This window comes from Temnothorax longispinosus, chromosome 4, assembly GCF_030848805.1.
Source record: "Temnothorax longispinosus isolate EJ_2023e chromosome 4, Tlon_JGU_v1, whole genome shotgun sequence".
NCBI lineage: Eukaryota > Metazoa > Arthropoda > Insecta > Hymenoptera > Formicidae > Temnothorax > Temnothorax longispinosus.
This window is the reverse complement of record NC_092361.1, coordinates 9,485,752-9,499,937: the sequence shown is the minus strand read 5'-3', so window position 1 is coordinate 9,499,937 and position 14,186 is coordinate 9,485,752. Positions and strand designations below refer to the sequence as shown.

General features: G+C 38.1%; 2 protein-coding genes across 8 annotated transcripts in view; one reads left to right on the top strand and one right to left on the bottom strand.

Moving 5' to 3' along the window:
* 5-ht7 (5-hydroxytryptamine receptor 7) overlaps nt 1-14,186 on the top strand; it is a 561,506-nt gene that overhangs the window by 118,754 nt on the left and 428,566 nt on the right. The gene's annotated exons all lie outside the window — the stretch shown is intronic.
* LOC139811549 (uncharacterized) lies at nt 401-7,572 on the bottom strand. Of its 3 annotated transcripts, none has more exons than XM_071775813.1 (3): nt 7,252-7,572; nt 7,030-7,201; nt 401-2,659 (listed from the first exon to the last, which is right to left on the bottom strand). In XM_071775813.1, exon 3 carries the CDS (start codon nt 2,632-2,634, stop codon nt 1,924-1,926), a length of 711 nt encoding a protein of 236 aa, XP_071631914.1. In that variant the 5' UTR covers nt 2,635-2,659; nt 7,030-7,201; nt 7,252-7,572; the 3' UTR covers nt 401-1,923. The 3 variants fall into 3 exon arrangements, with proteins under 3 accessions (XP_071631914.1, XP_071631913.1, XP_071631912.1); XM_071775812.1 differs by having other exon boundaries at nt 7,030-7,194; XM_071775811.1 differs by lacking the exon at nt 7,030-7,201 and having other exon boundaries at nt 7,252-7,571.

The window sequence follows — 14,186 nt, the reverse complement described above, 5'->3', positions numbered from 1 at the left end:
ATATTTTCATCTGGTTCAATTGAGACAGAATTTCAGTAAAATTCCATTATATTCAGTAAAATATTTCCATCAAGGTAATAATAATAGTAATAGGATTCTAAGATTTAAAATCAATTTAATATAAAAACGCCATCAAGTCCGAGCTAGGATCTAAGTAGCAAATAATTTTCGTGTGAATTTCCAATACTATTTTCAACTAAACTGCGCGCCAACGAATTGTCGGTCTTGAAACACAGCTTCTTCGTTAGAACAGTAAATTGACTTAAATAAATCACAAATCGATTTAATTTTTTATGCTGATACAAATCGTATCTAACATCCCCCTTCCCCCGAATATTACTGTAAAGAATTTATTGCGAAAAAATATTATCTCAGTCAGGGTTTTTTCGCAATAAATTCTTTACAGTAATATTCGGGGGAAGGGGGATGTTAGATACGATTTGTATCAGCATAAAAAATTAAATCGATTTGTGATTTATTTAAGTCAATTTACTGTTCTAACGAAGAAGCTGTGTTTCAAGACCGACAATTCGTTGGCGCGCAGTTTAGTTGAAAATAGTATTGGAAATTCACACGAAAATTATTTGCTACTTAGATCCTAGCTCGGACTTGATGGCGTTCTTATATTAAATTGATTTTAAATCGCCGCAGTGACTACTGTCAAAATGCATTCTGCGCTTAGCGCTGTTTATAATGTGCAAATAAAATATACGCTCGCTCATCTATCTGCATTAGTGTCATCTTGTGCACTGTGTTACAAGAATTCGTGCAAATGGAGTAAATTGCTACTTATATGTGCACATGGGTGCATTTATATATCTTACCGTTTAGAGTACAAAATATCTATTCTCTAATGGGTAGATATGATTGCAACCCGTCTGTAATACAGCAGCGTGTTTATAATCCAGTAAGTAAATTAATAGCAAATTGTTGCCAATTTGGCATTAAACTCACTTACAAAGAACTTTGCTCATTTTTATAAAGGTTTTAGGCCCCTCGCGTATAGTAACGAGACTTAAAATAAAAGATTATTGTTAGATGATTGAAATATTTCTGTATAAACATAATCCTTTATTGTAAGTTAATACCGATCAGAGATACACTCTTTGAAAAATTAGAAAAATGTACGAAATGGCTTTGTTTCATTCGATTTTTCGACGTCCTAGGCATCTCCCTGTGATGACGGATAATAAACTACTTGAATATATCAATTGAAGTACTTTATACAAATAAATTTGTTACTATACTGATCCAGCTAATTGCAAGTTTCTGGATGTGAATCAGGGATATTCAAAATAATTGATTGTAGAATATTCTGATCCTCTAACAATAATTTTTTATTTTAGCAAAGTCTCGTTGTTATAGACGCGAGGGTTCTAAAATAGACAGGGTTCTTTGTGGCAAATCCAATTATCAATAAAGTGAAACGTGATATAAAATAATGTAAAATCTCATAAAGTGAGAGAATGTAAATGTAATGTTTTATTATAAAACAATAAATATTTTAAAGTTGAAAAATCTTCCTATACTTATCTTCCCGATAAATCATGTAATGGTCATCACCGTCATCACCTGCGATGATGTTTAAAACTTCCAAAGAACTTTGTTCCCAATTGCAAATAACACTTAATATAATACTAAAAAGCAACGTACATTAAAATATGTTTAACGCATTACAAAATTTTTTTGCTTTTTTACTTCAATTCAATTTCAATCTTTTATTTTCTCCCCTTCCGGTGTTGAAAAGGCGTTTTATTGGGCAAACGTTCCCAAACCCTTACATATTATTCATATAAACATATACAACACTTTTCACATGGCGTTTTATAGGGACGTACCCAACCCTTTACATAAGTCCCTTAACCCATCTTATCACCTGGCCTTTTTACGACCTTACATATCCTGTTATCCATCCCACCCCTTCTAGGACCTTCCCTCCTTCTTCTTCCTTTGCTCCGCCTCGTCCTCGTCCGTGCTCATCAGCAGGTGGTCCTCCATCTTCTCCACGATCTCGTCCTCCGCCGACTTCCTGGTCCCCCCATTTTCTTCCTCTTTCCTTTCCTTTCTCTTTTCCCTCTCTTTTCCTTCTTTGATCCTATCTTCCACCGACTTATCTGCATCTATCTTTACCTTCATTCTACTTCCCTCCTTCCTTCTCGCTTCCAGTACTTTCCTGCTATCTCTTTCGCTTCCCATCTTTACGAGGAATGTTATCCAATCCCCTCTATGTCCTATCTGGTTCACCTCCTTTACCTCTACCCTCACCTTAAGCCCATCTGTAAAAAATTGCTTCATCTTATTCATATTCGAGCTACCTCCTCCCCATCTCTTCTTCTCGACCCTAATTATTACATTCTTCTTTCTTTTTTCATCGTCTCTCTCTTCTTCTTCCTCGTACCACCATTTTGCTTTACATACCCTACCATTTTCCTCCTCACTTTCGCTTCTCTTCCTTTTACCTAGGCATTGTTCTAGTCTGTATACTTTCCTTTTTAGCTTCTCTATTTCCTCTTTCATTTCCCTTATCTCCTCCTTGTACTCCTTCATCACCTTCACCATTCGCTCTTCTGCAACCTTCTCTATCGCCTCTTTGTCGATTGCCATTGTTCCTTTGCAGATTAGTTTTCTCTCCATCTTTGCTCCTTCACCTCCTGCTTATCTGAAATCAAAAGACACTTAGTTATTCTCTCTGCTTAGCTGTCATTGACTCGCTTGCCTTCTTTTCCTTTCTAATTCCGCCATCCACTTCTCTCCTTCACCCTTGCTGTCTAGTATTCTTTTGATTCTTTCGCTAATTCCTTCTTTTTCTTCTCCTTCTTCGTCTCTTGCGCACCATTCTAACACATGCTCCCATGATTCTGCCTCCGCGCCACATATCCTGCAGCTTGTTTTTTCTATTGTATCCCAGTATCTTCCGCTTCTCATCTCGTTACCTAATCTGAACCTCGCTATCCTAATCATAGATTGCTCTTTTCCTTTTCTCTCCAGGTATTCAGGCCTCCTGCTTTCTACTACCTCCTTGTACCATTTGTTGTATCTTGATTCTCTTATCCTTTCGTCCTTCTCTTGAATCTGAATGTCCCTGTCTCTTTCTGTTAATTCCTCAATGCTACTCCACCCCTCCCCTCTTTTTCTCTCAATTTCCTTGACTGCATAACCTCTTCGCTCGTAAAAGCTCTTTCTTTCTTCTTCCCATTTTGACTTTTCTTTCCTATCCTTTTCTCTTATTTCCCTCCAGCATTCTCTTGCAATCTCGTTTCCTTCTCCTCTCTCCAATTTTTCTTCATACTTCATCGCCCTTCTACCAGCGCTTATTCTTTCTTTGTCTCTTTTAGTTTCCTCTCTTATCATATATCCGGGCGTGCTCCAGTCCAGGCCTAACGTCCACCTTATATACCTTTCGTGCATTCTTTCTATTTTCTCTCTTTCTTTCCATCCCCATACTTCTGCTCCATATAAGGCTATGCTTGCAACCAGCGCATCATATAACTTGATCCTTCTTATCCAGTCTCCTCCAAATAACCTTTTTCCTATTCCCCATACCTGTCTCATTGCTATGGTCGCTTTTCTTACTCTCTCATTTATATGTGCATCTTGTTCTCCGTTCTTTTGGAATGTGTAGCCTAGATAGCAGAATTCCTTCACCTCTTCTATTTCTTCTTCCTTCCAACTCCACTTTACTTTCTTCATTTTACCTCCTCCCTTCCTAAATCTCATTACTTTTGTTTTCCCTACATTAACTCTCAGCTTCTTTCTGTCAAAGTATCTTTCTAGTCTTTTCAGCATTCTCTTCATTTCCTCTTCATCCTCTGCTACTGCAACTATGTCATCTGCGTACGCTAACGTCCAGAATTTTATTTTTCCTACAACTACTCCTCCATCTTGTCCTTTCCTCATTGTCTCTTCCATGTCTGCCATCAGAAGTATGAAGAGCATAGCGCTCAGCGGGCATCCTTGCCTAACTCCTTTGACCGTCCAGAAGCATTTTCCTTTTTCCCCTTTTACCCTTACCACACATCTTGTCTCCTCATATAGGTCTTCTATCCTCGTTCTCAATTTCTCACTGATTCCTTCTTTCTTCATGACTTCCCATATTTTTTCTCTGTCTACTGAATCGAATGCGGCTTTCAGGTCTATAAATGCTGCTACCAGTTTCCCTTTCCTCTTGCTTATAGCTTTCCCAATCACATAGTTTAGCGCGTATATATTCTCCATTGTTCCTTTCTTTTTTCTGAATCCTGTCTGTGTTTCTGGTAGCATCCCCTTCTCTTCTACCTCTCTCTCTAACCTCTTCGCCAAAATTGCTGCATATATTTTGTAACTTGTATTCATTAGCGTCACCCCTCTGTAGTCCTGTGCTTCCTTTCCTTCTCCCTTTTTTACTATTGGCACTATTATTCCTTCTTTCCAGTCTTCTGCTATCTCCCCCGTTCTCCATGCTTTGTCACATACCTCCCATATTTTTTCTCTCAGTCTCTCGCCTCCATAGATCCAAACCTCGTTTGCTAGTCCATCCGTGCCTGCAGCTTTCTTTTCTTTCATTTCTTTAATTACTTCTTCCACTTCTTCTCTTCTTATTCCTTCCTGCTCTTCTTTATTCCCTATTCTTTCCTCTTTCCTCCTATCCTTTTCATACGGCTTCGTCATAACTCCATCCAGTAGTTCGATGAAGTGTTTATTCCACTGCTCCTCCGTTATCTCTTCGCATACCTCTTTCCTGCTTTTCCTTTGTCTGTTTATAAATTTCCATACTTCCGTTTCATTATTTGCTTCTCTCGCTTCCTTCATTACTCTCTCTTTTTCTGATTCCTTTTTTTCTTTTACTTTTTCCTTATATTCCTTTTTCTTTGCTATGTACTTCTTTTTGTCTGTCTCTCCTCTTCTCCACCTCGCTAGGCTCTCACGTGCTTCCTCCCTTAGTTTTGCACATTCTTTATCCCACCATCCATTTTTTCTCTTTGCTTTCCCGTCCTCTCTTATTTCTTTCCACTCTGCGGTTCGCTTTGTCGCTTTCTTTATTTCCTCCAGTATTTCCTCTATGCTCGTACCTTCAATCTTCTCTTCTTTCATTCTCTCTTTGTACCTTTCTTTTCCTTCCCTCGACCAATTCATTATTTTTCTCACTCTTCTCTTCTCCTCTCCTCTTTCACTTTTTCCTTTTATCTTTATTGTTACGGGTTGATGATCCGAGTCTACCGTCTCTCCAATCTTCACTTCCACTGTTTTTTCCCATACCTCCTGGTTTCCGATTATATAGTCGATTACCGACTCTCCCCTTCCTCCTGTAAATGTGAACTCTCCATCGTTGTCTCCCTTTGTTCCGTTCAATATTCCTAATCCTCCTTCCTCAATAAACCCCAACAGTTTCCTTCCTTCTGTGTTAATTTCTTTGTCTTTCGATTTTCTCTTTTCCCCCATTATCTCTGTTAGTCCACCTTCTTCCCCAGTTCTTGCGTTAAAGTCACCTCCTATTATTATTTGCTCCCCTAATCCTCCTTCGTTTGTGAATTCCTTTATATGCCTTATTTTCTTCTCAATATCGTTGCTCACATATACCGCTATAATCTTCCACGTTCCCTCCTTCGTCTTTGCTATTCTTTCTACAATTCCTTCCTCTTCTCTCTCTTCTGCTCCACCTGCCACTATTTCCTTCCTAACACCAGTTATTATTCCTCCTCTCGCTCTTCCTTTCTTTTTTTCTTTTGTCGCAGGTTGGCATTTCCATACGTATTTATCTGATAACATTCCTTTGATTTTGCGCCAATCTTTTTGTTCTACCCACGTTTCTAGCATCGCTATTATATCCCAGCTTTCCATCTCTTTCCAGAATTCTTCGCTTTTTCTCTTTAGTCCAGCTATGTTCCAAAAGCCTATGCTTATTGTACTCTCTTTTTCTTCATACTTCTTGCTCTTTTCCTTGTTCCCTCTCCATATTTCCTCTTCTCTCCCTCTGCTTCTTGCGTCTCTTCCCTCGTTTTCTCTTTTCTTTCTTTTACTACTTTCGAAACCCACTCTCTTCCTCCAATTTCCCCTTACTTTCGTTCCATTTCATCTCTTTATTATCTACCCACATCTTCTGGTATCCGATCGAGGTTTTCTTTCCTGCTTCTCTTTCTTCTTTTGCTACTCTTCTTATCTCTTTTTGTATCTGCCCTTCCAATCTAGTTAGATCGTCGTCCAGATAGCATTCATATTTTTTACCCAGTTCCTTTCTTTTTGTCATTATTTCTCTTTTGTCCTCCCAGCTCTTACATTTCATCACTGTCATTTTATTTCTTCCTTTTCCTATTTCATGTACTTGTTCGATGGTTATTTTCATTTCTTTTATTTCGCTTATCATCTTCTCTACTTTCTCTTTCTTTCCTGCCTCGTTTCCTGTCTCTGCTCCTTTCACGACTATGTTATTTCTCCTCCTTCTTCTCTCCGCCATTTCCATATTTCTTTCCATCTCTTTCATTTTTTCCATCAAGTATCTTCCTTCGCTCTCGTCTTCTATGTTCAATTCTGTTTTTTCTATTTTCTCCTCTACCTTTTTTATTCTTTCCTCCAGCGACTTTTTTTGCTGTTCCCAAATTTCCTCTCTCCTTTTAAATTCTTCTTTCAGCTCTCTTATTTCTTTTTTTATTTCTTCTTTATCTTTTCTTCTTTCTACTTCCTGTTCCTCTAGTTTCCTTAGAATTTCTTTAATCCCCTCTGCTGCCATGCTTTCTTCCTCTTCCTCTCCTTTCTTTATTTTATTTGGTGGTGATCTGTCAACCTTCCTTGTTTCGTTAAATTTCTCCAATATTTCTTTCTCTGCTTTGGCTATTTCCTCCTCTACTCCTTCTCTTTTCCTCTTCTGTATGTAATCTTTGATTGATCCTGTTCCTAAGCTGTCTGCTCTTCCTCTCAGTTTGGCCAGTCCTTCCGCTTTTGTTGGTCTTCCCTTCGCTTTCTTTCCTTCCTCTTCTCCTTTCTTTTCCTTGTCACCTCTTTGTCTACTTTCTACTATTCCTTCCTTTTCTGCCTCCATTCGCCACCTTTACTTACCGTATACTCGCCGTGGCTCCCTCTACGTTTACTCTTTCCGCCCTTTTCACTTATTTCTATCCGCTCCTTCCCTGTTGGTAATTTACCTCCTTCCTTCCCCCACAGGTGGCGCCCTGTCCGCCTCCTCCGTTTACGTACCTTCTCCTGCCGCCCTAACCTTCTCACCTGTTGACTTTTTACGTTCTATTAATTATTACCTTCCCGATTCTTACTTTGACTCACCGTATCTCTGCTTATTGCCCTGCTTCCGCTCTTTCCTATTTCCTACAACTCTCCTTTTTTCTCTCCACTATACCGCTCCTTCTGGCTCTCCAAATTCCACCTGTCTCTCCACGTCTACTCGACCGCCAGCTCAGAAGTCCTGCTTTTTTACTTAACTTTTGCATATACTTACAATAGATTGGGCAGTAAAAATAATCAATAACTCAATAACATAAATGTTTTATCGTTTATAGATCTTCACAAGTTCGAATTCCATTTCAACGATGACAAAATCTAGTTTCCTGTTCATATTTTTTATTGTTTCTATTGTATATCGACTGATATCTTTCGGGAGATCGTATCTCAAAAACTGTCACTTGACAGGATTCGTAAATTTTTGTTTTGTTGATAAGCAACAAACAAGATAGTTCGATCATCGCTTTACTGTTTAAAAGTATAGTGATTTGGAATTAAAATACATCTTTATTGTTTAATTTGATATTATTCGTGGGAAACAAACGCAAAAACGCAATTTTTATAGATACGACGCACTTCAAAATTGTAATCAAATGAACAAGATACGACATATTTATTTTTAAATAACATTTATTATTGTCCATTTAAAAATAAATATGTCGTATCTTGTTTATTTGATTATAATTTTGAAATGCAAATTTGTCGTATCTAAAAATACGAGAAAATACGAGAAAATTTCGACAACTGTAATTCATTTTTGTTAATCTATTTTAAGATAGGATGTAGACACTTAGCTTCGGGGTTGCCTGACCGAGCGTTTAAGTCGTTCTCCGGAAAATTGATTTTCTCTAGATTTTTTTAAAACTGCAATGTGAATATACGTTAATTTAGATGTGCTTTATGCGATAGTACAAATTTCAATACCTCTTGCGGTATTATTTAATAAACATCGAGATACTGAGTTTCAAAATTTCAACTTTTAACATGTAATTCCTATTCCGAACTATTGTAAAATAAGAGACATTATAATAAATTGTGAAAAAAGTTTTCTCTAAATGTTTTTGAAAAATTAGTATATGATGCTCTATAAAAATAGAATAAATAATTGCACGCGATTTGATGAATTTTTCGCTCGGTTCAGAATGATAGAAGAGAAGAGGCGTCAGTTACTTGGCAACGCCGCATGAGTTCTTACGCGTGAAGTTAACTTCTTACTTTTTATAGATGTTATTATATAATATTTTGTATACATATAAACATCTTTTTAAGCACGAATACAAGTTGAGCACGACTGGAGCCGGAGAACGTCCTTAAGCAGAAAAATCGAAAATTGTGTAAAATCGATCTTGAATTGTGTAAGATACGACCTCCCGAAAGATGTCAGTCGATATGTGAAAAATATATTTCTTGATTAAATTAATAAATTAAAATTTAAGAAATTAATAATAAAATAAAAATTAATTTTATAAACTAAAATTTAAAATATTAGATATTAATTAAAATTTAAAGAAAAATAAAAATTATAGTCGATAATTTTATAAACTATAAATTAAAAATATTTCCGTAACATTCTTTGCAGTGTGTGTGGAGATAGGTATAGTATCGGTATTGTTAAATTAATTATATCAATTTAATTATGTGATTGTACGTTTCAGTTTCAGACTGCGTTTCAAGATTGAAAGTACGGCGCGTGTAATTGACGAAGCGAAAGAATATACTTTTAAAATTTACACGAAAAATTGTTACTATATAGGTGAACAAAATTCAGCCTGATCGTATTTGGCAGTTTAATTTGATGGAAATATTAATTTTATGAAATTACCAGGAAAATTATATAAAAGTTTATTTTTGAAATTTTAATTAATATACAAACATGAAACTTTCCTACACGACGGTATAAATAATAAATATAATTAATTGAATAAGTTTATTAAAGAAGCATCGCGAATTAAAATATTTATCCTTTATTTGTTCTTAAAAGAAATTTCTCATGTCATTTATGATTAAAAATATATAATTGATGCATGATTATTAACGCCGAGATTAACACAGAATCTTATTGCGTCAAGAAGTTGCAACTATAATACATATACCATTCAGAATTTATGAATTATTTTTTAATTATGTATTTGAAGTTAAGGGTTTTTTTTAAATATTAATCGCAATATTAATCGGATGGCAAAGTTAATTAAAAATAGCGAATATTAAAAATAAAAATGATACAATTTTTACTTTTGACATCCGGCCGCTATATGGCTCCGACATTTTTAATTTATCAACTGAATTTAACATCAGATTAATATTTAGCAACCTAAAAAACTCTTAAATTTGAATAACAAAAAATTTCATAGTTTCTTAATTAATCGTCTATGCGTAAGTCGCAACTTTGATGCAATAGACTCTATGTTAATCATCAATATCTTTTTAACTACAATTGACATAACAAATTTCTTTTAAGGGCTGAAAGTCCTAACAATTAATTAACATACTTAATTTTGATTGCAAAATATAACTTGTCTAACACGTCACGCGGAGTTCTCGGCTTAGGGATCAGTGCTCTGATTCTACAACTATTAACAACAATTCGTTATCATTATATTGTCGTTGCGCAGCTTTTTTATCATATATATATTATATCTGCACAGCGATAATATAACAATGATAACGAAACTGTAGTTATAAGAGTTACAGCGACTTCGTCCGAAAATGACCTGCTTTATCAAGAACGTAGTTACTGCATTGGCCGCTACACGGTATGGCGCTGAAACCAGTGAGAAATACTGGTCTCGTCTCAACCCGGACCTTTGGCTATCTGTCTATTAATCTGTGGTAGTGCATATGTTTCGCACGCAAAGGCGCTGCAATACTTGGTTTCCGCGTCCGTATGGCGCTGCGATACCTGACTTCCGCGTTCATTACGGAAGTATCGAGCTTGCGTAGCAACGATCGTCATTGTATCAATAACTTTCGTTCACGATCGTCTTTATATTCACATCTTTCGTCCACAAAAGTCGCGCGTTTCGAGTCGTGTTGTGTATTTTACCCGTTTCTAATATTCTTTGTAAAAAAAATATTGAGTCGTTCAATCAATCGTTTCAAGTCATACTCAATCGTAATTACAACTACGCATACATTAATACGGCAGCACGACGTAAGGAAAGGCGACTACCGACACTGGAAAATTATCTGCCATTGCCAGATATAAGGAAAAGGCATTCGCCATTACTAAAGAAGGAAGGACGATTGCAGAATACATTCGATGGAAATATATTTCCGACTTTTCACCTGAAGGGCGGTATTCCTCCTCTTTGGAGTCAGCTTTCACGTAAAGTGAAAGCTCGCACAGGTAACTCTCGTTATTCGTAAGGGGACCACTGATAAAGTCGTTACAAACGTTAGTTAATGATTATCTTTGGTTCCAGAATATTCGAGAGCTTTCTTTCATATTGGATTTTGGATGTATAACATCCATTCTTGCGTTTCGGCAAGGCATTCAATCCAATAACCATTCTTGCGTTTCGGCAAGGCATTCAATCCAATATTTTCGATCAATCGGTGGCCACTGTTTAAGACAAGATTCTTCTCATTTCACTTGAGTAATCAAGTATAAAAAGAATTTGGTTGCAACCACGCGTATTTAGTATATTCGCTTCTTTTCATTGTAAAATTATGTATGTTGTATAAAGATTGTAAGGATTCGTTAAGATATTAATTGAGAATTAACTCATCGAAACTGTAAAGTTAATATTTCGTAAAATAGTACATGTTCACATTATTTAATGTACTCTATTGCGATTCAATAGTCAGTATATTCTTTCTTTATCATAAGTTGAATATCGTTAAGTTCATTCGAAACGAAGAATTATTTCAGAAACATTATCCAATGGTTAAACCATGTTATGCACGATTGATGATATCTATATGAATATATGTCAGGTTGATTATGGATTAATGCATTGAATTACCAAAGGAAAAAGGGTATATTTATTGGTTAAGAACCACTTATATTTTTAACATTGATTTCTCAGAAATCTATTTTCTTCATTAGTAAGATACCAAATTAATTTATGCATTATTCCATTTCTTCTATATATATTAATTAGATTTTGAATTTATACTTGTATTATGTTCTATTTTGAAATGTTTTGCATTAATGGTCCTTTCACAAATATAATTTGTTCTTCAGGGTTTTTCTCTTATGCGTTACAAATATTCAATGATTCTCAGTGCTTCTAATTTATTTAAGTGAAATTAGTCTTGCGTAATTATTGTGTTGGAATTTATGAAAGAAATATCTCCGGCAACGGATATATATTTATTAAAGTGAACGGACTATTAATAATTGAGTTTCCTGATACTTAAATTATGTATTTCATTTATATGTGATTTATATTAATACCGCGTTATACTCTCAAAAGTTCTAAAATTGTATTCAATCAATATATCGAAAGATTACTTTTCAAACGAATTACACTAGTTGAGTTTTCTTAATAACCAGTACGATTTTACGTTCTTACTGGAACGTGTACAGCAGCGTTAACGTAACGTGGATCAGCACACAAGAAACGTATCAGTTATAGCGTTATACGTTTTTTGTGCGTTGATCTACAAAGTTGTCCCAATATATATTTTAAGAAAATTTTATAATAATATATTTTAAATAAATAAATAATTAATTAATAATATAATATCAGGGTATATTAATTAATAATATAATATCAGGGAAAGTTACGTTTGAAAAGTAACTCGTTACCATAATTCGTTACTCATTGAAAAAGTAACTCATTGTTATCGTTGTCACGGGTTTTTCGGCCGCAGCAAAGGAACGCTAGGAGAGTCGGGTGATAAATCTCTCGGGATAATCCCTCGCGCGAGTCAGGCAGCTCTCAAGTAAATTCGTTGGGCGCCAGACGCGATGCCCTCGCGTCCACTAAATTCTCGATAACTTTAGCGCAAAATCGCGAGAACCAAAGCCTGTCGCACGAGGGGCTAGCCAGCTCGACCTAACGGCAGAGGGGCAGGGTAGAGGCAAGGCGGCGCGGATTTGTTAAACGGACACAAAATAATTCCACACAAATCGCTAGATATTTAATAAACAATAGGTTTTGTTTATTAAAATAAAAGTAAATAATTAGAATAGTAAATTTTGAATAATGAAGAAATAACAAGTTTGGTTTATCTGGGCAAGCAGATCGAATTAACGGAAAAGAATATTAAATTGTCGTTTAACGATAGGTCAAACGAAAGAAATAAACTGGTTGGATGAAATAAAGAAAAATTACAAGTGAGTACTACGCGGCGAAGGAAGCTTGAATTTAAGCGATATCCGGAGCCAAAATAACGGCAATACCATGCTATAGTGGTCGACGAACAGATTTATCGCGAAAACAACTTAAATCTAACTTTTCACTAATAGCGCCAAGTAACTAATTGGTATCGCGAGTAATTAATTTGCATCGCGAGAGGGAATCGACGAGTGTTCACAACCAAATTAACGGGGCGGCGCCCCGCCGGGCGCGCCTGAGCTCGCTCGCAAGAAAGGCGACGCACTAAGGGCGTTGGTCGGTCGCTCACGACGCTCGCAGGTAACGTCGACGCAATAATCCCTCGCGACACCCTTATCACGAATAATACAAAGACGAAGACAAGGATTCTATATTCACGCGATGAACAATAATCGTCTCACACAAATCGCAAATGACAACGCAGCGCTAGTCTCTACGCAGCGCGCAGGCAGGTACCTCGCAGGGCCACTCTCCGGCGACGCGCGATAAGGGAACGCCGACGCCAACTCCGAGAGCAGATTGCTGACGCTTATTACCACGCAAAGATTTTAAATGCGCGAAACTCTATCTACGACCGGATGTCGCGATATCCACGATCTCGCGACCTCGCGGTCGCGATCCCCAGAAGGCCGATCCTAGCAGCGCACGGATGTGTCCGTCGCGAGGCTCCTCGTGTCCGCCACCGACTACCAATACGTTTCCGTCGCGTCCGGCGTACGTCGCGTCCGACGATTTGCACCGATGTCCACCCGAAAACCGCTACGCGACTTTACCGTGGCTGTTTACACACCAATTACTGTGGAGGGCAACCTCACCGGTCCCGCTGATTCCCGGGTGAATTCGAAGCGTCGTCACAGGCGCCGGGGATGATCTATTAGCTTTGAATCCGGATGCTCGATAATATCTCGACCGCAAATTGTATTGCGAGACGTCTACTCGAGTCGGCGGGCGAACCAGGAGAGATCGAGCGCTCGATGTGAAATCGAAAGCGCGCCCCTCCCTGGGGGTTGCGTGGTAATCAGGCGTAGTGTCGCGACCAATCGGGGCTGAGCGCGTCGCGGATCACGCGCGCGCTGTTGTAGGTATCTTGCGGGGGTCCTTTGCGCCCCCAGGCGTTCTTGGTGCCGTAGATTTTTCCACCCGATGTTTAGCGTGTTCGGGCTCGACTCCCCTCGTCCGAAAGTCTCCTCGCGAACCGAGGAAACGCTAGCCAGACGTCCCGGGTCCGCTTGGATGTCCCGGGGTTGGTTTGGAGGTAACTCTCGCCTCCTCGGGGGAGAAAAAAAGGCCCTATCACGGCCCTGTCGGCCTCTCGCCGGTCAGCTGCGCCGTGCGTGTCCGCCTCGTGCCCCGCGGTCGGATTCCTCACTGGGTCTCGCGATATCCTCGCGCCGCTTCGTCCCTTGCCGTGGGTCTCGCTCCCGTCGTTGGCTCCCGCAATCCTGGTCCCGAAGCACGGTACCTCGGCGAGGTGCCACATTTTTATTGTGACAGGAAAATAAAATCCTTTCCCTCGACATCGACACTCGATGTAATGGTCGATCCAACAAAATTTATGAAATACCGACTGTACGTTTTCTGTTGCCCGCGCTGCACGAGCGCCGAGCCTTGTAAACCGTCGAGACGGAGAGCCAATAGCGTAGCCGCATGTGACGGAATATATCGACCCTTAACGATTTGTAGGATCGAAGGGGT

Excerpts from the sequence above, each read along its gene's own strand:
- LOC139811549 (XM_071775813.1), bottom strand. The coding sequence starts at position 2,634 with ATGGAGAGAAAACTAATCTGCAAAGGAACAATGGCAATCGACAAAGAG.